The sequence below is a fragment of the Leguminivora glycinivorella genome, chromosome 12, assembly GCF_023078275.1.
Source record: "Leguminivora glycinivorella isolate SPB_JAAS2020 chromosome 12, LegGlyc_1.1, whole genome shotgun sequence".
NCBI classification, from domain to species: domain Eukaryota; kingdom Metazoa; phylum Arthropoda; class Insecta; order Lepidoptera; family Tortricidae; genus Leguminivora; species Leguminivora glycinivorella.
The window spans coordinates 12,476,297-12,500,713 of NC_062982.1; the positions used below are offsets into that span (position 1 = coordinate 12,476,297).

At 37.0% G+C, this 24,417-nt stretch overlaps 1 protein-coding gene across 1 annotated transcript in view; it reads left to right on the top strand.

Moving 5' to 3' along the window:
• LOC125231643 (BAI1-associated protein 3) overlaps nt 1-24,417 on the top strand; it is a 144,367-nt gene that overhangs the window by 68,605 nt on the left and 51,345 nt on the right. Inside the window, exons 8-10 of the mRNA XM_048137125.1 lie at nt 9,587-9,825; nt 10,574-10,795; nt 16,675-16,758. Of these exons, the coding sequence (XP_047993082.1) occupies nt 9,587-9,825; nt 10,574-10,795; nt 16,675-16,758 (545 nt within the window). The remainder of the gene's footprint in view (nt 1-9,586; nt 9,826-10,573; nt 10,796-16,674; nt 16,759-24,417) is intronic.

The following is a 24,417-nucleotide window of genomic DNA, read 5'->3' on the forward strand; positions in this document are numbered from 1 at the left end:
TTCGTAGAGTTAATTAACGCTTGGTCCAGTACATATTATATAACGAATATAATATACACATAACATGCAATATTTTTTGTAATTAACGCGCACTTAACGGAGCAACGTACTTGGCAACTACACTGTCCTCCAGGACCTCGCAGTGCTTACTGAATCCAAACACTAATTGATGTAATTGAAATCCAGTCAGACGTAAAAATGCCATACGATAAATAAATAACAACAAGGGGTAGGTATAGCACATGAAACTGCTCAACTTTCAGTACCGCTCTTATTTTTTTATTTTATTTTTCTTTATTGGGGAAAAAACAGATACAGACCAATAATATTTACAGACAAGTTATAAAATCTTACTTGTAGCATACATCCTAAGTATCCTAACACAATTCCCACTAGGAGGTATGACCGTAGTTTTAGGGACAGCATTGTGATCGGAACTAATTAACAACCCTATACTAAGACTTAAATTTAACCTTATATTTGACAAAAGCGACATTGATTGCTACCTAAGTATTATATAATACAGAGAAAACGGTCATGCAGTAGCACTACTAACCAGTGGTCATCAAGGTACAAATATGATCTTAGCTATTAACGCGTAGAATGGAACCGCCTAAACAGTTATACCTTTATTAATTTTGCCACTCAAATGATGTTGACTAAGTTGACTAAGTTGACACGACATGTGCGCGACGCAGTGATACGGAGGCCACTGAATATTGCGACGTCAAGCGAAAATGAAAAAGGAAACGTACTTTTCCGCCCGAATGGAATAATAGATTCGGAGCTTTATTTGATTTAATGATTTTCTTGCCACTGCCTTTAGTGTTATTTCACAATTCCGGCCACTCGATACGAATAACGCCAAATGATCTCTTAAGACGATACGGGAAAATCACTCTGGAATCGATTCAAACGTTTTCCTTATTTTGCTCACCGTATATCGACATAGTAGTAAATATTTTTACATTAGTTGATGTATTTTAAATATAGCTATGCCATTACATCAGTTTTATCCCGTTTTTACTTATTGAAAAACTGTATTTAAACTTTTTTTTAAATGCTCCCAAGTCTCATAATACCATAGCCACCCATAGTTATAACACATCAAATACGAGTGACGTGAAAATATTTTCCATAATTTGAATATCTACGGAGGAAAATGAGTATAATGCGTAAGGGAAAACCCGTCCCTATCCTCTTAATAAAGTAATGATCTCTTAATATCCAGTAACGTCATTGCTGGGGCCTAATGGCCATAGTGCGTAGGTAATATAGCGGTGCTGTGGTAATAAAGTAAGGATTACTGAGTATCGGGCCGATATTGGTAATCTGCTGAGCCATTGCACTGGACATAAACCGTTTTATTGAGCTTTTCGTAGGGGCCTATTAGTTGGTTTACGCATTATAGCCAAAGACTCTAGAAATAAAGATGGGTCCATTTAGAGATGGGTCGTGGCTAAAGACCCAATCTAACCACCTGGGTATTTACCCGGTAAATACCTATCTACCCGGTTTTTACCCGAATCCATCCGAATGGTTAGATTAATTTTATGTTGGACATGCCGAATCCCATTCATATTCTGACCGAAATTCTTACACGACATTCACCAATGAAATGGCGCAATGATTGAGACGAATGACTTTGACTTTTGACCGAAAGTTCAAATTATACATACACCGTGTTTCCGGTACCACTCAAAATCTCAGACACCCCAACTGATTTTTATTTTTTCAAACGTGTCTAGAGTGTTCATCTTTTAATCTGATGATTATTATTTTTTTAAATTGAATTTTTCATTTTCTGTACAGCTCTACTCGACTTTTAACTCTACACTCAATAAAATAATTGCTAGCTACCATCATAAACCTTCAAACTATTTATTTGTGTACGTTACTGCAACGACATAAGGTTTAACAATAGACAGCTATGTCACTGTAAAGCACTTAAGCTTTGTCACAATAAACTTCAAATTGGACAGGTAATCGCAGTAAGCAAATTTAAACCTTACATTAAAAATGACAAGGTTGTAATTTGGTAGGAGTTCAATTTGTTATGACTTATGATAAACATTAAAAGTAAACTGACACACAACGTCAAATTCGTAGCGGAAAAAATAATCGTCCACGTAACCAGCCATTATTAATACCTCTAAATACTGAAAAAGGTATACAACCTCAAGCAATGTGATATGCACAATGTTGTATTACGAATTAGTAGAATGGGCACGTAAAAAATAACTAATAATACAAATTAAAACAAAAAATATTACCCCCATCAAGATATAGCTCAATCGATTCTACTCTCGATTCTGAACAAACGGTTTTCAGGTTTTTAGTGTTAAGTGAAACACGGTGTATACAATGTTGTGGATAGAACTTAAACTTCGTACAGTTAAATGAGGATGAAAAGTTCCTATCACGCGCGATTATTCGTTTATTTGCTTTAGACTGCCCGATTGACTGACAGTCGTGTGTTCATCAATGAAATCACCTGACACATTCATCTCCTAAACGATCAATATAGGCCTCCGTACGAGGATAGGATTCGATCAGACACAGATTCCACACCTGTAAAGCGAAAGAGTCCCTTCACACAATTTTAAAAGAAAGTCGAACGAAAATCGAGCAGCACCAGTGGGCTATCTGAAGACACTGACACGACTGTCAAATCTTCACATATCGAATAACTACCATTATGCTAGTTCCTATCCTTGGCACCCTTAAGACACGTCTTAACATTGTAGCTAAGTCAATGGTTACAACTGGACTGCATAAATAAAACCGCGTTGTGTCCGACTAATGCCGCGATTTATGGCTCTCTTGGAACTCTGATTAAATTTTGGTTAGTTACGACTAAGTTCTTAAGGCATAGACAGACAAGGTAAGCGATATACAAGTCAAACTGAACTAATAGCAGAGGAAATTAAAGTAAAGGAGTGCAATTTAGCGTTTACTATGATTAGGTTAATTTGCGATGGTGCTATAGACATATTATTCACGACGCAGAAATTCTTTACACATTATTAAAAACTTAGAGCGTATAAACAGTTGTCGTGCGTTTAAAAACTGGTAAATTAAAGAGCTATGGGCAAGAAAAGCTGCCATCTCCCAACCGATCCCTTTATTTGACAGTATGATTGAAAGTCATAATGTAATGTTTGACAGATTATCATCTACTTATATAAAAACGAAAAACCAGAAAGGGATAAAAAACGAGGGAAGAAACGAGATGGCGCCTTACAAATTTTAAGAACTTTTGGACCACGTTTCTCGGATACAACGCAAGAATCGTAATAGAAAACTATTTAAATCTATTGTCTAAATATAGGAATAGAAAATGTATATGAAAATTGCCGCTTACGCTGCGTATTTATTTTACAATTAGCTAACGAAAATTTCATAAACTTTACCATTTCAAGACTTCGGCACTCGGCTATCTTCGGGATCCAATCGGCACTTACTCGGTCTTTCGTGTCTTACCAAATGTCACCAACTTAATGCAAGTACGTTCAAAAACCTTAATATGTTAAGCAATTTGTCATAATTATTTTATGTTATTTGCAATACTTCGAGGTAGAACGAAAAACCAGAAAGGGATAAAAAACGAGGGAAGAAACGAGATGGCGCCTTACAAATTTTAAGAACTTTTGGACCACGTTTCTCGGATACAACGCAAGAATCGTAATAGAAAACTATTTAAATCTACTGTCTAAATATAGGAATAGAAAATGTATATGAAAATTGCCGCTTACGCTGCGTATTTATTTTACAATTAGCTAACGAAAATTTCATAAACTTTACTATTTCAAGACTTCGGCACTCGGCTATCTTCGGGATCCAATCGGCACTTACTCGGTCTTTCGTGTCTTACCAAATGTCACCAACTTAATGCAAGTACGTTCAAAAACCTTAATATGTTAAGCAATTTGTCATAATTATTTTATATTATTTGCAATACTTCAATGGTCGATTGAATTAAAATGAAGGTATATATGTCGCAGTAAGATAGATAAAACCGTTATATAGTTATTACCCTAGGAATATAATTATACGTCGTAACATAGTTAAACGAAAGCGATTAATTGCTATCTTACTAGGAATATAACTATAATACGTTACTAGTTTAGTCAAATAGTTATATGACTGGATTCAGTCTAGTGAAATGATTGTAGGCAGGAGTGTGGCGGTGCGGCAGAGGTATAGTTATAACCCTAGGGATATAATTATATGCCGTAACATAGCTAAACAAAAGCGATTCATAACCATCTTACTAGGAATATAATTATAATACGGTACTAGTTTAGTTATATAATTATATCACTGGATTAAACTTAGTCTAGGGATATAATTATAATACGTCTCTAAGTGGGACTGGAACCGGGTGTCCCGGTTCTTTATAGTTCTATACCAAAAAAAAATCAAAAGGAACCCTTATGTCGCGACTCTGTCCATCCGTCTGTGTGTTTAGAGAGAATAAGTACATTGAATTGGAAATAATTAACGAATTCTTGCCCTAAACAATTCTTCACTGTGGTTTGTTTGTTTAACGCATATAATTATATCCCTAGGGTTATAACTATACCTCCGCCGCACCGCCGCACTCCTGTCTACAATCATTTCACTAAACTGAATCCAGTCATATAACTATTTGACTAAACTAGTAACGTATTATAGTTATATTCCTAGTAAGATAGCAATAAATCGCTTTCATTTAACTATGTTACGACATATAATTATATACCTAGGGTTATAACTATATAACGGCTTTATCTATCTTACTGCGACATATATATTAAACAATCGTCCCAAATCGTAAATGTTTGTTTTTATGGCACACAATGAAATAAATAAATTGTGTTGGATGGATAGCAAAATCAAAAATACGAACGCAAGTTTAATAGCTTCAAAGCTTGAATTGTCAAAAATACATACGTTAATGTCAATGCGAAAATTGGGAGTTCGAATTGTTTATCGTTTTATTTCGTTGTAGTATATTTAGTCTAAGGTTGTAGTAGTGTTTTTTCGCAACTGTATTAAGAAACGTCGTTCGTCACACGCGCGAGAATGAGAATGTCATTATTTCACGAGTCCCGAGACATTTTGCCACAAGCGCACTTATAACGAAAATGTACTATTTTAAACATTTTTATATTAAAGGAAAAAATGGAGAAAATTACGCTTCCGGCGGGACTTGAACCCGCATCATTTTGCAATCCGTGCAAGGCTCTTAACCAATTGAGCTACGGAAGCCACGCCGGACATCGCAAATCTTTCCATGCCTTTCCTTATGTACACACGTCTTGGGGTGACGTCTATCCATTTCCAGTTCCATTTTTTCCTTTAATATAAAAATGTTTAGAATCGTTAGCAGACGTTTCTGCTTGTTAAAAATAAATGTACTATTTTACTTCTTTGCGGCACATACCCATCGTGCAAAAACCTCATTATTGCTAGATAACGAAATATATATTATGTCGCATCACGATGAGTCGAATGTGATAGTATAACATTAGGTAATCCTGCGCTAAGGCTACGTTTTACCAAACTTTTATTCTAAGAATAACGTTTACTCGGATAATAATGTCAAAAGTCCATAGTAATTTGACATTACTATCCAAAGTAAGCGTTATTCTTGGAATTGGGTCTAAGTATGTTAGGTGGCTTAAGGGTGTATGGCTCAAAACGCCTGTTTCTAAAGTACCTACTGAATACCCGCGGTCGGGGAACCGCATCAAGCAGTTGAATTACAACCAATCATGTGCTGTGACTCTATAACAGTATACTTAGATTGTTCTATAATAATTGCGATAATAATTAACACTGTTTTACAGATGGTTTCATGAATTGTGAAACATGCGGGCTTGAGACAGCAAATGGGCTTAAGCGATCTATCTGAAACCTCATTTATTGAAGAGTTCTCGCTCAGCAACGTAGAACAGCCCAGTTGTCGTAAATTTACCTATTATTAAGACTGAGTCAACCATCTCAATTTAAGAATAAATAAGTGATTAGTTTTTGCCAAAATTTTGATAAGTGTTTGCCAAAAATGAGATTTACACTGAGATATTTAGTATGTATATAATTGGTTTATTAAAGAGCGAATTTACTTCAAAAGAAGTGTTCGAGGTAAGGTGCATTAGGGTAATTACGAAAGTCGCGTAAAAATCACCATTATTTCCAGCATATCAAGATTCCCCTTTCGGAATTACCAGAGCATTTCTGCCATTCGGAATTACCATAATGCACCTTATTTAATACTCAAATATTTTTTTAATTAAAAAGAACGAATATTTGCTCCCAAAGTAAAATATTTATACATGGTTAATTTTTTGGGGTAGACAATGTAACCTTCAAGGGCTGAAGCACGCCGAGGTTACGGTATAGCTAAACAGATTACTTTATGAAGATAAAGAATATTCCTATTAAGTAATGATGCATATACTTAAGGCTGATTGTTGTGCATAAAGGTTTTAAATAAATAATGTGGATAAAAAAGTACCTTTTCTTTTTCAAATCATATCATTTATTGAGTCCAAACTAAGTTACAAAGGTTAAAGAGGTATTACAGTTTTAAGCCCTGACAGGATTGAATGCTGAAGGCAACGATACTTGAGAGTATATAATTAAACGATATTTAAACACGTTCACGGTTCTTAACTGAAAAGTGTACCCTACTGTTATGGGTGATATGGCATTGAAATTAGGGCATGTAAACAGGTAAATAGTTGTAAGGGAATTACCGAGAAACCGGTAAATAACAAGTTATTTTCATACAAACTATATACCTACCGATTGCGTTCCCTAATTGAAATTGAGGCTAATCGTGATTCCACATTGGGAGCAAGGACAGTGAAAGTGTTAGGATATCGATCACTTGCGCGAGCGAAGCCGCGCGGGCACATCTAGTTAATCATAATTCTGAAACGGTTAACTTTTCAAGATTTTCGTTTAGGTCATTTTATAGATAGGTTAGGTTAGGTTAGGTTTGTTTTATGGCAATCCCGAAAAGTTACGTGTTTCTGAGAACATCCAAATTATGACTAACGAAAATGTAGACAAACGATACATTATAACTTAAAATTTTATGGGAAGCAATAGAGACCCATCAACTCTCCCTGCAATTTGAAATTTTCAAAAAACTTGTCTGCCTAACAATACAGATCGTTTGGTGAAATTGATGTATATTTTGCATAATTTTTATTAATAGATAAAAAAACATAGACGTGGAAAACAGACGGACGGTAAAGTTTGTTTTACTCGTTGTCTGGTTTTGTTCATCTTTTTACAAAATGTATAAATATGTAGTTCCCCACATAGGTTGTTCAATAAATTGTATTAAAACAGTGAGGACAGGGCCTGAATATAAAGGCAATGCCTTTTAAGTAACATAATTTAAAAATAACTTTGACAGTTAAGTCTTGAGCTGCCTTCATTAAAACGTCCAAAGGCTCCAACAAAGTGTAGGTAGGCTTTAATTAAGCGTGTTTGGGAAGCTCCCGCCTTGCCGGATCATGTTCATTTCCTCAAGGTTGGCTTTGTCGCGCAAATTGCTAGATTTATACGGGCAGTCAAATCATATACGTAGTAACGTCTGTGGCACACAAGCATACGGTCTGATTGTAAGTAGTTTCCAACCATAAACTATGATCGCCTGCAACTACAGTGTTACATGCACTTTGTCTTCCCAACCACTTTTGATTATTGCTTTTTATTTTACAGATTGTAAGGCACATTTCTCAGTAATACCTACCTAGATTTTTAGATAACGATGATAAAAAACGACTACCAGAAGGTGGGTGCTCAAAAAACTTAAAAATGCTGTGGGTACCTACTCAGGCAACGATATTTAAGTACTATCAGCTGCAAAAGTGCATGATGAATTTATCAATGAATTCATTCATAATTTCTCCATGCAATTTTTCAGCTAATATTACCTTCGCATGTAACCTCATGACAAGTTTAGGTGTTTCATAATCTTATAAACTACCTAAAAATATGACCATTCTAGTACTATAAATACGTTTTACACGTCTGATCCAGTGATCAATTCGTATATGGTATTTAATACGATTCATATCCATTTATTAGATAAAACGTCTTAATTGTTTAGTGTCGTGTAATCACTTGAATGAGATGAACGATTTTCCAATACCTAATACGTACTTCTTTGTCCAAGATAAATCCAATTTAGTCCCGCACTCATACCTAGTGTACAGTATACTATACGCATATATCCTACCCACAATTCTCCCACGGCAAGACTCAATGACACGGCTTTTTTCGCTCCACAAGTTTTCACATCCCCTTCCATTATTCAGGGTTTACGGTCGTTGTTATTTCTTCCTTTTTAAATTGAGTGGATGATCTTTTTCATGCTCGTTCATCTTAGAAGTAAATCACATGTCACCGCTTTAACATCCTCTAGCACGTTCTGAATCTCCTTTCATTCATTTGATTCTAAAACGTTTGCGAGTTCTTGAAAGAGCTTCGTAGTAAGATTACTCGTAGATCGAATTTCTCAGCCACCTGCTCCGCTTTTAGGAAAATTAAATCTGGAAATTAATTTGAATAACATTTTTCATGAAACTTTATACATAAAATTACATTGATGGAAACATCCAATTTGGGAACTTTAATCGTAATAATAATATTTTACATCTCAAGCTGTCAAATTGTATGCTAACTTGTTTACCATAATCGAGGAATAAATACGCACAAAGGTAGCAAAATTAAAACGTTACTTTTAGTTCGGGGATACAAGAAACTAAGAAAATAATTTCATCTTTAATTTATAAAGGTGAGACTTCGTAACAGCGCCTCCCGAGGTAGGGACTTTTTCACTCCCGCTTTAAATATAGGTTTCTTATCTCAAGCGCCACTCGCAAACTTTACAGTCAATTTGATCGGTTTAACTTTATCATATTGCAACATATTGGATATTTATATAATAATGAACGCAAATGACATGATAATATACCTATCACTTATAACCTAATACTTATATGAGTCGTTCGCACAAGTAAGCAAGTGTAAAGGAAAAGTTACAAAAACCCCCTGGAAATGTAGCAACGTATGAGACAATCATCTTGCCTTCTGTCAGTCACATGGCTTCAGTTCAATTAGCCTTTGACCTATTGTGATTCTTATACCGAAATCGTAGGTAGCTGTGGATACTATCTATCAATTAGATACGTAGGAAGCCAAATAAATGTTTCTTGTTGTCTGTATTTTTTTAGAGAGTTTTATTTCCCCTCTCCTGTCTAAGTGAACTTGGCTCTGTGGCTCTACCCACTAAACCCACTTCGGCATTTCCTCCTCTGCCGTTCGTGAGGGCGCATTGGGACCAAGATAATTTCACCATACAGCGCCCTTCGGCAACCCCGGCTTATAGTCAGATCATTATGGCCAGGATCATATTGTCTGTACATTAAATCATACTGAATATTTAATAGATTCCATAGCATAACCACAACGTTAAATAAAATCTACAGCCCAGAAATTGCAACACGGTACCTACTTGTTGTGTATAAGATTTCTTCGGATTTTGAATCACCCCCGATTTATCCTTTATATTTTTAAACAGGTTCGCCAACACGAGCGCCTATTCGGAGTGCTACTGGCCAACGAAGTGGACTCTGCGAGCGGCGGGCCAAGCGGCGCCGAGAGCGAATGCCCTGCGATGTGGGAGGGCGAGCTGTGCGGCGCGGCGCAGACGCTGCTGCACCAGCACGCTGTTCAGAGCGACATGAGCACGCTGCAGGCGGCGATAGCGCGCTTCGCTGCCGCTTGCAGGCTCAACAGCGATGTACCACTAGATCCCAAGTAAGGAGATACTTATTTACTACGCTCTCACCCGCTCAATGCAGGGTACATGAGCGCCTATGCGGAGTGCTACTGGTCAACGTGGTGGAATCTGCGAGCGGCGCCGATAGGGAATGCCCTGCGATGTGGGAGGGCGAGCTGTGCGGTGCGGCGCAGACGCTGGTGCACCAGCATGCTGTTCAAAGAGACTTGAGCACGCTGCAGGCGGCGATAGCGCGCTTTGCTGCAGTTTGCAGGCTCAACAGCGACGTACCATTAGATCCCAAGTAAGGAGATACGTATTTACTCGCTCAACGGAGGCTACGTGAGCGCCTATTCGTAGTACTACTAGCTCGTTAGCCGTGGCTCGTTCACCACGCGCCGATAAGGAATGCCCTGCGATGTGGGGAGGGCGACCTGTGTCGCTGCCGCTTGCAGGCTCAACAGTGATGTACCACTACTACCACTAGATCCCACGTAAGAAGATACCTACCTACTTATTTTCTTGTCTTACACGGAATGTAGCATCTCCTCTTTTCTTATCTTTATCGGAGGTTCCTAAATATGTTATCCAACCGCCACATTATTATTCTTAGGTTAGTCGATTTCAAAGACAAATCTAGTTCACTATTTTTCTAAGCGGAAAAATATGTCTTGAACTCACGTCCTCGGTTCAAGGTAGCAATTTCTCCACTTTATTTTTTAGCTCAACCTTGACATTCAAACGTTCCTGCTTGTGAAATTATTCATTCAGATTTTTTCTTAACAGATACATGTATAAGCTCCTAACGGAACTGGAGCGTACTTGGTGTGCGTCAGAGGGGATGCCCCTACGAGCCGAAGCATGCCCCGGCGCAGGCGGCTCTTGCGCCTCTAGGGACGAGGAACGCTGGCTCGCCGACTGCTTCGGAGAATTTGTGGAACGCGCTCTGCATCAGTTACGGCTGCATCGAGACCTCTACCCTGTGCTACACCACCAGAGTCTTAACAAGTGAGTGTACAAATCTCTATTCTCCATTTCACCTCGTGCAGGATGAGGACCGTTATTTTGCTAACTACTTTTGAAGAGTTTGTAGGACGAACGATGAGATAGCTACGACTGCATCGGAATCTCTATTATGTGCTTACTGTCTAAGCTAGCATGATTATCCTCGCGATTAGGGGTGTTGCCTCACTGCCAGCTTCAGACAGTTTTAGAACCAACTCTACGCCAATTACGACTGCATCGGGACCTGTAGACTGTACTACACCATCAGTCAATTTAACAAGTGAGTACCTATGTGATACAAATAACGATACAAGAATACAGCATTCTGTGTGAGTTAGGACACACAACGCCTGAAAAACAGCGAACGCCTGTGTGCCTGGAGAGGCGAAGTTCGCTGGCTTGCTGACGGAGAGATTGTACAATGAGCATACATCAGCTGCGACTATATCGCGATTTTCACCCTGTGCTACATCCATTAAAGTATGTGCAAGTGAATGTGTGCAAATACGCAAACTTACATACAATCATACATACATACAATCACGCCTGTAGGTATCCCATATAAGGGGTAGGCAGAGCACATGAAACTACTCAAGTTTCAGTGCCACTCTTGGCAAATAAGGGGTTGAAAGAAAACGAAACTGTGACATTGCAGTGACAGGTTGCCAGCCGCTCGCCTATACCACAATTTAACCCATATCCCACAATCACTTTCTACGACACCCACGGGAAGAAAGGGGGTGGTGAAATTCTACGCAAACTTGTAAGCTTCTATCCTAGTTAGAATGCTTCTATCCTAGTTTATCCCTCTACGGAGAAACAGGGCGTTGACTCGCATGCAGCTGCGATTGTACTGCGATGTTTACAACCTGTAACTTGTTAAGAGTTTAAACTAGTTAGTAGACAATACAAATAGAATCTTAACGAGTTAGTGTTAAGTACAAATACTAGCTACTAACGTTTCCAAGACCCTAACCGAGTTAGAACCTGCTTGATACGCTTCGCAGGACGAGGAACGCTTGACTCGCCACTTCGGGTAGTGATCAAACTCCAATAGGGCTAGCACATGATTGTCTCGAGAGTATGTCGCCGCGAGATAGATGACACGTCTTTGTCTAATTGTATTAATGACATAAGGACAGGTAGTCTATCTCGCGGCGACATACTCTCGAGACAATCATGTGCTAGGCCTACAAATCTAGCTAAAATCTATTTAGCGAGTGTCGCTTTTAATTAGTTATTAGGAAGTTCACAACACTGCTTATTTGTGTGTTTCCGATACGATACTGAGTTGTTAGTGTCAACAGTGACGTTTTAGGTTTAAAAAATGTTTGTTCCACTCGTTTACATGATTGATACATTTAGGCCCACTTGCACCAATCACTTAATTCAGGGTTAGTGGGCTGTCATCTGTCAAATTCCATATAAAATGGTGGGTTAACTCCCGGGTTAACCCTCCATTTTTGTTAGTGCAAGTGGCCCTTATATAAATAATTATTAATTATGTAATGTCCATGTTAGCATTTCGTCCTACTTTTGCACATAAATGGAGTCTCAAATTCTTTGTCCAAATCTAGCTTCTATAATGAATATATTATCTCTAGCTTTGCTAATATATTGAGTGTTACCGTCCTACTTTTGCACATAAATGGAGTCTCAAATTCTTTGTCCAAATCTAGCTTCTATAATGAATATATTATCTCTAGCTTTGCTAATATATTGAGTGTTACCGTCCTACTTTTGCACATAAATGGAGTCTCAAATTCTTTGTCCAAATCTAGCTTCTATAATGAATATATTATCTCTAGCTTTGCTAATATATTGAGTGTTACCGTCCTACTTTTGCACATAAATGGAGTCTCAAATTCTTTATCCAAATCTAGCTTCTATAATAAATATAATCTCTAGCTTTGCTAATATATTGAGTGTTACTATTGAAGATTATATAGACAGAAAATCATATGGAAATGAAGTTCTAAAGATAACTCCTTGACAATAACTAATTATCTGTGCTATCCGTTAATTCCACGAGATTTCTATTATTACGCTCCTGCCAAGTCTAAGTTGATTTAACTAATTAACTTTCTCAATTATAAGACCAGATAACTAATAATTCAGTCAGCTGCAGGGAAACTTTGTGAAACTTACAGGTTCAATTGAAAGATATTTTATCTTTCAGTGAAAGGACTTTCAGAAAATAAGACTTGAATGTGCGCTTGGTGCGAGACTAATTTCAACGTTCATTGTGATGTCAGTGCTAATATGTTGCGATACATAATTAGTTATTGAAATTTTGATTAGTAAGACAACTACTTTACTACTTTCATTTTGATTAGCTGTAGTTTGTGATTAATTATCTAAAATTGTAAATTTTCTAACAATTTTAGTGCAGCAAAATTGTGTCCTGTCTACAAAACCATGACACTCAAGTCATAAGCATCATTTTTAATTCATTAATGACGCCGGTAACCAACTTAAAACATGAGTTGTTTGTCTCATGTAAATATCCTGAGTATACGTAGCAGGAAATATGAACCGTCCCTTGTGATTTAAGAGGATAGGGGACGATTAAGTCTCCACACAAATGTAGTCCTAATTTTCCTCCCTGGATATTGACGTTATGGAAAACATTTTATACAATTCGATGTATTTTTTTGTAAGTATTTGAGTGCGCTCCTAGCAATAACTAAGTTGTACAAAATCAGAAATCCGTTCCAACTGTTATAATAATCAAATGTTAAATAACATCGACATTAATAAGCATAGCTACGATAAATAAAATATACATCAAACAGATGAAAAAGTTTCGAATAATTTTAATATCCATAGAGGAAAATCAGGACAACGTTTGTATGAAAATCCGGATTCATAGTGGTAGTCTCCTTCCATCTTTAATAAACAAGCGCGTATAAAGCGGTTTTTCATTAATAATGTCAAATTTTGGAGAGTAATTGTTCCATAAAAGGGCCACGTAAAAGGATACTTGCTTGGAGTTTTGTGGTGAGGGCAAAGTGTGTTAAAAATTTGTCAATGTCATGTTTTGAGCCCCTACCACGAGTTATCAATAGTTTAGAATGCGTTACTCGATAGTAAAATAACCATTTGGAGGCGCTGCTTACTTTCGTCATAAGTACAAGTAGAACTTTCTGTGACGTGAGTAACTTACTATAAAACGTCAAAAACTCACTCTTAATAGTAGAGGTTCTGTTTTGAAACTTTCTTGGAAAGTGAGTCAGTAAATTTTATACCTAAATTTGAACACATGTGTTAATTATAACGCCATTGTTCGAGCCTTGTTAGCCTGTAGTCATGATTACATTACAAGTCATCATTCGTGTAGACAAGTTGCCAATCGTTGACATTCCGCTGCTTGCGAGTATGAATCCTCTCTGTCGCAGTTATAAGGAAGACCGATGGAGATCCGCACTGTTACTACGATATGATGAACGATTCGTCACTTGTCTGTGAGAGGCGTTTTTGGGACCAAGAAGGTTATATAGAACGTTTATTTTATAAATTTCTAAAAATAGTGACATTTATAGTAAAATCCTAATCAATTAATTTATAGTAGGTTATCGGTTAGGTACCTTTATTTATTAGATACCAATAGTTACTCTCCACCATGTTTTTGTAGTCCTAAGGCACCCCAGAGGTGCAAAGGGCCTTCACAACGCCTTCCTATCATCAGCGACCCTTTGTGGCCTCGCTCCAGCTCAAACCAGCCGCTCGTAGCTCATTTTCGACGGACCGCTTCTATGAGTGGACGCCACGCCGGGGCCACGGCTTGCATTCTGCGGTTTCCAGTCGAGAGCAATGCTCGCATTATTTCTTTCCCCTCTCCGAAGAGTGTGTCCAATCCATCTCCATTTTCGTGTCGCGATTTCCTCGTCAATGGGTGTTTGCTGGCATATACTCCACAGGTCTTGATTTCGGATAGTGTTTGGCCAGAAAACGCGAAGGATGACCTCAGGGACTTGTTGGCGAATACTTGGAGCGTTTTCGTTGGGGCAATAACTGTTATTATTAATAGTAAAATTGCTACAACTTTTACCTTAAAGTCACTAGGAAGCAAAGTCAAAGTAGAGGATCTCACGAATATAATTTGTGAAAAAGTCTCATGAGCTTAAAAATTGTTTGATCCTCACTGTCTTTGAAGAATCAAAGTCGAATATTACACAAGTTGAGGTGTGGGTTGTAGAGATCAATAGACATTATTTACACGTATATTTCTGTATAGGCTTGGACTTTGTTTAATGTCATAGGTACTTACCTACAGGTTTTGTGTTAGTAACTTATTATATCTTAATAAAAACTTTTCCTTTCATACAAGATTATTTTTAAGCCGTTTGTGAATGCTACGCCAGACACAATAGAGAGAACCATAGGAAGACGTATATACACGTCTAGGGTTCGACACGTGTACAAACTTGAAGTACCTAGTATGGACTGTGGTTGTGAGGTCTATAATTAGATGTAAGGTTGGAAACTTTGGACCTCTGATGAAACGTAATTTGATAGTTATGTACCTATTTAACTTTACAAACCAAAAATATGATCTCGTCTTATTTTGGGGGCGAAACGCCAGACTATTGGACGTATAAAGTTTCGATGAAGCAACTCATTACTCAACTTCAATTGAGTTTTAGTTAGTTTTATGTTTTTTAAATGCCTGTATTACCTATGTGAAATACAGTAGGTACAGATAAAATTAATAGTATAGGTATATTTAGTACCTTTTGTCTTTTGATATGTACGGCGTAAGACATTAATTACACCATTTATTTTGTACTGTCTTAGGTATATTGTGCAATGAAGGTTAAATCAAATTGTAAGTTCACTTCAGTGAGTAGATGACTGAATAAAGAAGAACTAGGTACTTACACAAATTTAGACATGGTAGTTAAAGCTCAAAATACTACAAATATTGAAAATGCTATCTGAAATTTCACCTTCAGATGAAGCGCAGTATGGAACGTATTTGCATTTATATTAAAAAAATTGTATGAATAAATATAACTTTTTTGTGCGGTTGTAAGGTAACGGACCCAATCATGGACAGTTTAAGAAAAAATTTCGCTTGTTTTTGATATTTCACTCATAAATGTAAAACTTCTACCGCTAAGCGTGTTAAATCTTGAATGTCCTATCCTTCTTTTACATTTCAAGCGTATTGCAGAATGGATACTCCTATTAGTTTCTTCATACTTAACAAATTAAAACTAGGTGTTTTTTCTCCAATTATGGACGGCAGTTCTCCAGTAATGGATCCCCCATTATGGACAGTGAAATAAGTTTAAAATTTTACTTTTAAAGTCAACTGATACTCAATGAGTCAATTTTATATACCATAAATACCATAAGTTTGAGTTATTTTAACATAGGATTGTTTCTTGTAAATTTTGGTTTTGTAAATTGTTCCTTGTCCATCATAGTAGGTAGGCAGTTTTTCGGTTCCAGTAATGAACACTCGCAAAATAACGCCATTTTTTTATATCTTTGGAGCAACAAACTAGTATGTTTTATACCTTATCTCATGCTTAATGCAGTAAGTAAAACGCATTCAAGTTTACACCGAGTATTATTTTTTAATTATTTTATGCATGAACTCAACTCTCTTAACAGCATTACTAAGAATTCGTCTTGATATTTTTTTCAGTAAACTGATGAATTTTATCTTGTCGCCAAATCCTTCAGAAATAACCGAATTAATTGAAACTTCAAAATGAAACAGCACTACAACTCTAGTTTATGGTACATAGCCATCAGTTTTTAGAAACGTATTTTAGATACTTATTTTTAAGGATTTGTGTTTTTTTGTCCAGAATGGCATCACCGTCCATTATGGGGTATTTCACCTTAATTAACTTTGCATACATTTGCAGGCTGGAGTTCCTTCTACGGTGCCTCAGCCAGCTATCGCAGATGAAGGCCTTCTGGCGGTGCTGTCCCTTTAATAAGGAAATAAGGTAAGCCCAGATTTTCCTCCACTTTTTAATATTGCACAGATTTTGCAATATCGGCCCTTGAAGACGCTCTGTTTATCAATGATAAAACAGAAGATTTGTCAACAAAATTGTACCCAACTCGTCGGTATTTTAAAAATTTCACATAGAATATATAAAGTGTGCTTTGAGAAATTTACTTAAAATACACTTACGTCATGCGTAATTTTTCTTGCCAAAATGCCCTCGCCTTTTTGCCGGTATATTTACTCACAGGGTGTGTAATAGCGGAGCGGAGAGGAATGGACGGAAAATAAATTCATCTTGATACTTTAATTTGGTAGGTACGAATTATTCTGTAACATGTCTTTTTTTGTCTTCCAAGAGAGGTAGGTATTTCAAAAGATCTCACGGTTCTAAGATCACTTCTGCATACGATACAAATACCTACATGTTTAGCGATAAGAGTTTTGAATGATTCACGGTTAGTTTAATTTTATTAGACTTATGTTGACCGGCATATAGACTATCGGACGCTCGACAAAAATCAGACATATAATCACACTCTAGAGGTATTATTAGTTAGTTAGGATCTTAGGATATTTTTAGTCAACCTAAGCTTTCCAGAAAATAAGTTTCAATTATTAAAAACACGTTCTCACAGAAGCTACGCCTAAATAAACCGTTTTCACAATAAAGGAGAAACGTTAGTGAGTAAATAACAAAGAATGTGTTGCGAGTAGATATCATACTAAACTGGCCGCAAGAACTTCGTTCTCAGTTGATTGAATTGGGGCGTATTCGTTTACTTATAGTTATTATATCAACGTTATTTCCCCAAGAGATTAGGTCTGCAATACAATCTAGCTTGGTATTGTTTACCAGCGCCGTTACTCCCCTGCTGCGGATTCATCAGCGTAAATTGAAGCCGAACTACGGTACAGATGAAGATGAAAATATAAGGAGGCGATATATTTATCACACAATACACCCTTGGCCTAAAATAATACGGCTTATGGGATAACTTTTAGGTCCAAAAACCATGTTCCTGCTTAATTTGTCGTTGCAAAACTGACAGCGAGTTAACTTTTTGTTAACAATTGACCGAATCGTGGGTCTGAATTTCTGAAAACGTTCATAAAATTAACGAAAATAATGACGACGACGATTGAGTTAAGACTTTTTTTGTTATGATGCACCATTGTTAGAAGCTTGAATTTAATATACAGTATGTAAACTAACGAAAACCATTTATTGTAACCCGTAAATGTCCAGGTGATACTGAGAAACGTTTACTATGGGATCAACCCCGAAATCACGAAAATATCGTCTGACAGTTTCATAGGTAGTTTTATTTTATAGTAAGTCACCTATATGTATGTCATTTGAGGCCATTTTTTTCGACTTTTTTGTTCGGGACTGTGTGTCTATAGATATTTAGTTTAACACTTTCGAAACCGGGCTCTACGCGGCGCTACGACATTTTCGCTACATACGGGTTTCCCCATGTAATCGGCTACGCTTCTACGAGCGGTGTGCCCGACAGTCGGGTTCTTGGTAGCGAAAGTGTTAAGTAGTAAGTATTTCCTATGGGAGAGTAAATTTTTATTTCGCGTTTTGGGTGTTGGTCCCATAGTAAAAGTTGCTCTGTGTAACTCAAATATTAACAGGCTTCCCATACAACCATTTCAGTCGCAAAATCTTCAAATCAGTAACTAACTGTCAAATGTGACATAACGCGTGGTAACGTCGGCAAACAATGCGACCGTATTGATACAATAACAAAATGTAGTCGTCGTGTGCACTCGTTACGGTAACAAAATGTGTACGAATTTGTGGCTGTCAATGTCACTGTCAGAATGACTTTTAACGACACTTTATTAGTCGACGTTTGGTGTGTGTGTGGATTGAGTGAGCACCTTCCGAAAATAAAAAAACCTCTGCAAAATTGGGTACTCTTTGGTAGATGATTCCCTGAAGAAAAGAATAATATTGATTAAATGTAATGAAGATATGTTTGTAATCGTGAAGGTGTGTATTATGTTTCGTCAAATTAAACGAAATTACACGTTAGTGGAATGAAATGGAAAATAGTAATGAGCTCAATTATTTCTAAATAAGGAAAAAAAATCAGGAACCATACGTTACCTACTAATAAACAACCCTCAAATTTGACAGCTCGGGTAACTCGGGTTTGTTTACACTTTTTTCAACAGCCAAAAGTACAACGTATAGTCTATTCTAAATATCCGAACTAGACTCTAAATCACTTGGCAATTTCAGTCTAGGTATTATATTCCCGTTATTTCATTTACCTATACATATTATGGCGTAGGTACTGATGCCGGATAGTTTTGTCAAATACCAAACACATATTTGTTTACTGCCAAACAATATGTGAACAATAAATTGGAACACAATACCTTGAAAATATTTCTGTACAGAGGCTCAAATATACGGGCTGCGTGCAACGGGAAATGAAATTTTTTACACAACATACACAACGAGATTATTCTCGCGTGACGCCTTTGACACTTGGTTTATTGCGGCTCTCAAAAATATGAATATTCCATCAACCCAATATCATGCCAAGTCGTGCCTTTCATTGCATTATATTTAATAGAATGAGATTCATATTGGGAAAATGAACGCGAAGAAACGGCTTAGACTGCGTGAAAATTTAGAAAAATGAGACAATCCTCATTTTCATCCGGAGCTGCCCATCAGGTAATCCATAATGTAATTATATAACGACCAGTCTGGACTAGTGGGTAGTGATCCTGCCAATGAAGCCTATTGTCCTGGGCGCGAGTTTCGGTAAGGGCATTTTTTTACGTGATGAGTTCTAAATATGTAAATACTTAAGTAGGTCATTTATTTACATCCTTGTCTACGTAAGTCTTCATACTCTGTGCATAACGGTCGAATATATTAACTTGCAGTATCTTTTCGTATCATACATACTATGATATCATCTTCACTTACCATAATATCATCTTAATAGCGTCTTTTTCTATCTGTGGAAACTTGTTATTGGCTCATTGTTTTTATGTTATAAGCCATATTGTAACTTTAGCTGTAAGTTTTCCTAACTAATAAAATAAATAAATAAATAATATGGTTACGGGAAGGACATAATTTTCTTGTGAATAAATGGTCATTTCCGTTCACGGAGTTTAGCCGCTACGAGTATACGAATGCGAGCCTAAGAGCTCAGCCACGACATTGGTCTAAGCGCGACAGCGGCGAGCGGCGGCCATACATTGAAGCGAGACACAGCGATGGGACTTTTCATTCGCACATATGGCTACCGCTCGCCGCTGCCGCGCTTAGACCAATGTCGTGGCTGGGCCGTAATGATGGGTCTCCATATGACTCGAAACAGTAGCTAAACGCGATATAAGTATTATTTAGTACAATTTTGAAATATTTGAATGTGTCTCACGAAAGTTTAAGTGCGTTTTCACATTATCCGATCGGACATCGGATGTAGGACCGATATCCTATACATTAAGGACGCCATCTTTGACTTTTCCCTTTGAAATCCTTCCGACATCCGACATCGGGATACTTATTTAATTTAATGTACTTAGTCGTAATGTACACACGATGCCAAGTATTACCTATAGTTTAAAACAAATGGTATGTATATAATTTACCCTTTATTACTTAACATAGAGATGTAGATAGAACCGATTCTCATCCGGCATTAGACGTAAAATAGTTTTTGCCCGGAAATTATTTCCCTTTGTTCCTACCCAGTTATTGAATTTGAACTGGACCGCGATTGTCCCAAAAGAGAATGCTTTCACATGGAGAAAATGTTTGGAAAGGCTAGCAGTTTGCTAAAAGTTTTAAACGCTATTCGCTGCTTTAAATCGATCTGAGGTAGGCTTAACATGTGGACATGAAAGTCAATAAAATTCAGCTAGATATTTTCCATATAAAATTGTTTCCATGATCCAAAATGTGACAGTTATCTACTGAATAATTTTTAAGAAAAATAAAACCGGCCAAGAGCGTGTCGGGCCACGCTCAGTGTAGGGTTCCGTAGTTTTTCGTATTTTTCTCAAAAACTACTGAACCTATCAAGTTCAAAACAATTTTCCTAGAAAGTCTATAAAGTTCTACTTTTGTGATTTTTTTCATATTTTTTAAACATATGGTTCAAAAGTTAGAGGGGGGGGACGGGGGACGCACTCTTTTTTCCTTTAGGAGCGATTATTTCCGAAAATATTAATATTATCAAAAAACGATCTTAATAAACCCTTATTCATTTTAAAATACCTATCCAACAATATATCACACGTTGGGTTTGGAATGAAAAAAAATATCAGCCCCCACTTTACATGTAGGGGGGGTACCTTAATAAAACATTTTTTTCCATTTTTTATTTTTGCACTTTGTTGGCGTGATTGATATACATATTGGTACCAAATTTCAGCTTTCTAGTGCTTACGGTTACTGAGTCGAGATTATCCGCGGACGGACGGACGGACGGACGGACGGACGGACAGACAGACATGGCAAAACTATAAGGGTTCCTAGTTGACTACGGAACCCTAAAAACCGCCGCTTTTGGGATTCTGGTGAAAGGTACTTGCGAATGTTGGATTATGTAGAAATGTGTAGGTATTTTTTAAAACTGTTTTTAATGTAAATCTTTGATTATTTGATGGAAACATAAGTGAATATACGTATACCGTTAAGGTTTGAGGAGTTTCCTCAATTCCTCGTGAATCCGAAATCCAATTATAAGAAATCGAACTTGACAAAATTCGAAGCTTGACAAGACTTCAAAAGTCAATATGTAAGCATAACAAAGAGAACAAATAAATGTCACTGTTCTGAACTTAAATGCATGCTGTTCTTATAAAAATACGAAAGTCACTATAAGCGTGCCGTTCAGATTTGAGGAGTTCCGTTCTGATTATCATCAGAAGTTCCACTACACCAAATGACACTGTTCTGAACGTAAACGCAAGCTGTTCTTATAAAAATACCAAAGTCATTATAAGCGTGCCGTTCAGATTTAAGGAGTTCCGTTCTGATCTTCATTAGCAGTTCCACTGTACCAAATGTAACTGTTCCGTACGTGTTACCAATCTGTATGCATATATATTCAATCAAAAAAAAGTTTTTTTTTAAATCGGTCCAGTAACGACAGAGATATATAGTGGAACAAATATTAAAAAAAAACATACAGACGAATTGATATGAGAACCTTTCCTTGAGATTTGAGGCGGCGGTTAAAAAGTAGGCTTCATTCATTTTCTACTAGGATCATACCAAGCTTAGTTGAGCGGTTTTGATAAGATAACCTTTGCATGGTTTAAGTCATAATTTCATACAAGTTCGACCTTTAGAATAGTATCCCTTAGCTTGGTATGAATCTAAGTATTTTAAGTCCCACTTTAAGTCACGTAAATAGTTATTTGTTTTACAAGGGGGCAAAAAGTGGAATCTTGAGCGTTACGAGGGTTTCAAGGCACAAAGGTTAAACAAACTTTGCCATCCGAGTGAAACACAAATTTTTTCACCACACCAACACGAACAAAATATTGACTATAAAACATTAAACTAAATGAAATCCATCACTTTATTCAATATTTATGAATCAAAATCATCATTTATAGGTAAATTCTAACAGCCAGCTTAAGATATCAAGTTAAAATTGTATGAAATTACTTTGCACTCTTGTGGATAGAATGCAATTTTGCTATCTGTTTTCGAATAGCAAAGTAAGTCGTTACCAGTTGGTGTGGTGAAAAATATTGAATACAGTTAAATAAAATCCCTTCTCTTGAAAGCAAGTTACAAAAAAATTTAAATATCAAACGTCTAAACATGAACATTAAATATTGACATTAATTAATTATGTCTTATGACAGGTAGGTTGATAATAAAACCAAAAAACAAATTACCTGTTCACATGAAAATGTGAAACGACTTTCCCCGTTTCCAAGCTAATATGTCATTCGGATGGACGTTATCTGGTGCCGTAGCCGAATGGCATTTCTGCGACGCGAAACGAAAACAAAACGCCGCGAAAGGTAGTCTGGCTCTGTCTTGCCAATACGCAAGAGCGATAGAGATAGATATCTACAAGCGTTTCGTTTCGTGAGCGTTTGTGTCATTCGGCTAAGTACCCTGTCCCGCAATGATTTGCCAGTTTGCACTCTTTCCCTCTTCAGCCCGTATCACCTGCTTTAGCCGGTTTGTTTTGCACCTAAGGTGGTTTGTTACAAGTGATCGCTGGTCGGTAACAACGTTTTAATGTCATGGCAGCGAGCAGCGTGGTTGTAAATGAACTTAAGATCGGGGAAACACATGGTCAAATTGAGGTAAATGAAGGTTACCTATTATCCTTATTCAATAATTTCATCTGAATTTAACTTTACAGACTTCGTTAAGTCAACAACGCCATGAAATTGATCCTAGTTAGAAGCGCACTTAAGTTTATAAGGGATGTTACACATGTCAAATTTTTCCTTGTTAGGGTTGAACAGTAAACAGAACCCGTTGTAGTTTTGCTATGTTTCATTCAGGTTGGGCGGAAGTTAAATATTGCAAACGAGAGTAATTAAGTCAAATCTCGACGCAAGCCGTCGAAATTTGACTTAAAAAAAATAAGTATATGTAAAAAGAAAAAAAACCTCTACTTTAGATTTCATTAGCCCGGGGTAGAATGATTTTTCTATAATTCCCGCTCCGCCTCCGTTCAACTGCACGTTTACTGTGCAAGTGTCATGAAATAGTACATTACGATACAAGTGCGTAAAAAAGGACGTTCGAAACGAGTGGCGACAAATTAAAACACGACCGAAGGGAGCGAGCGAGCGAGGAAGGGAGCGGAAAGCGACACGAGTTACGAATGTCCTTTTCGCACGTGTATCGTACGACGTTTTTCAGTACAGATAGCACTCCGAAGTTTCGACCTGGCATATAATGAACCACTTCTCGCACTAGTGCGTAAAAAAAATACCATTTGTACTGAAATAGTACATTACGATACAAGTGCGTAAAAAAGGAAGTTCGAAACAAGTGGCGATAAATTAAAACACGACCGAAGGGAGTGTTTTAAATCGACACAAGTTACGAATTTCCTTTTCGCACGTGTATCGTACGACGTTCTCCAGTATAGATGGCCCTCCGAAGTTTCAACCTGGCATATAATGAACCACTTCTCGCTCTAGTGCGTAAAAAAAACGCCATCTGTACTGAAAAAGTGTTTATCCGGCTGTAAATTTAAACCAAATAATTACATAAGTAGTAAGTAAAACAATAATATAGCTAGTTTTTGCATAGGACATTTACGAGTATATAGATATGTACAGTCAACCAATTGGAACCCTAGGCCACTCTACAACCATGTCAAAATGACAAGCAGAAAGAGATTTCCTACAATCTGATTTATAACGTCACTATGACATAGTTCTACAGTGGCCTAGGGTTCCAATTGGTTGACCGTACTTTATAAATCTCATTGGGCAGGACAAGGGTAGGATACCTGATGCCATTATATTTTGCTAAATGATTGACAATACCAGTTGTAGAACAGTAACATTATGATTATCATTGGTAGACATAATTAGGAGATTGTTTATCCCGCTATTAACTCGACTCGATCGCCTAATGATGCGTTTACAAGGATAATTAATCTCAATTGTGTATTCGGGAACT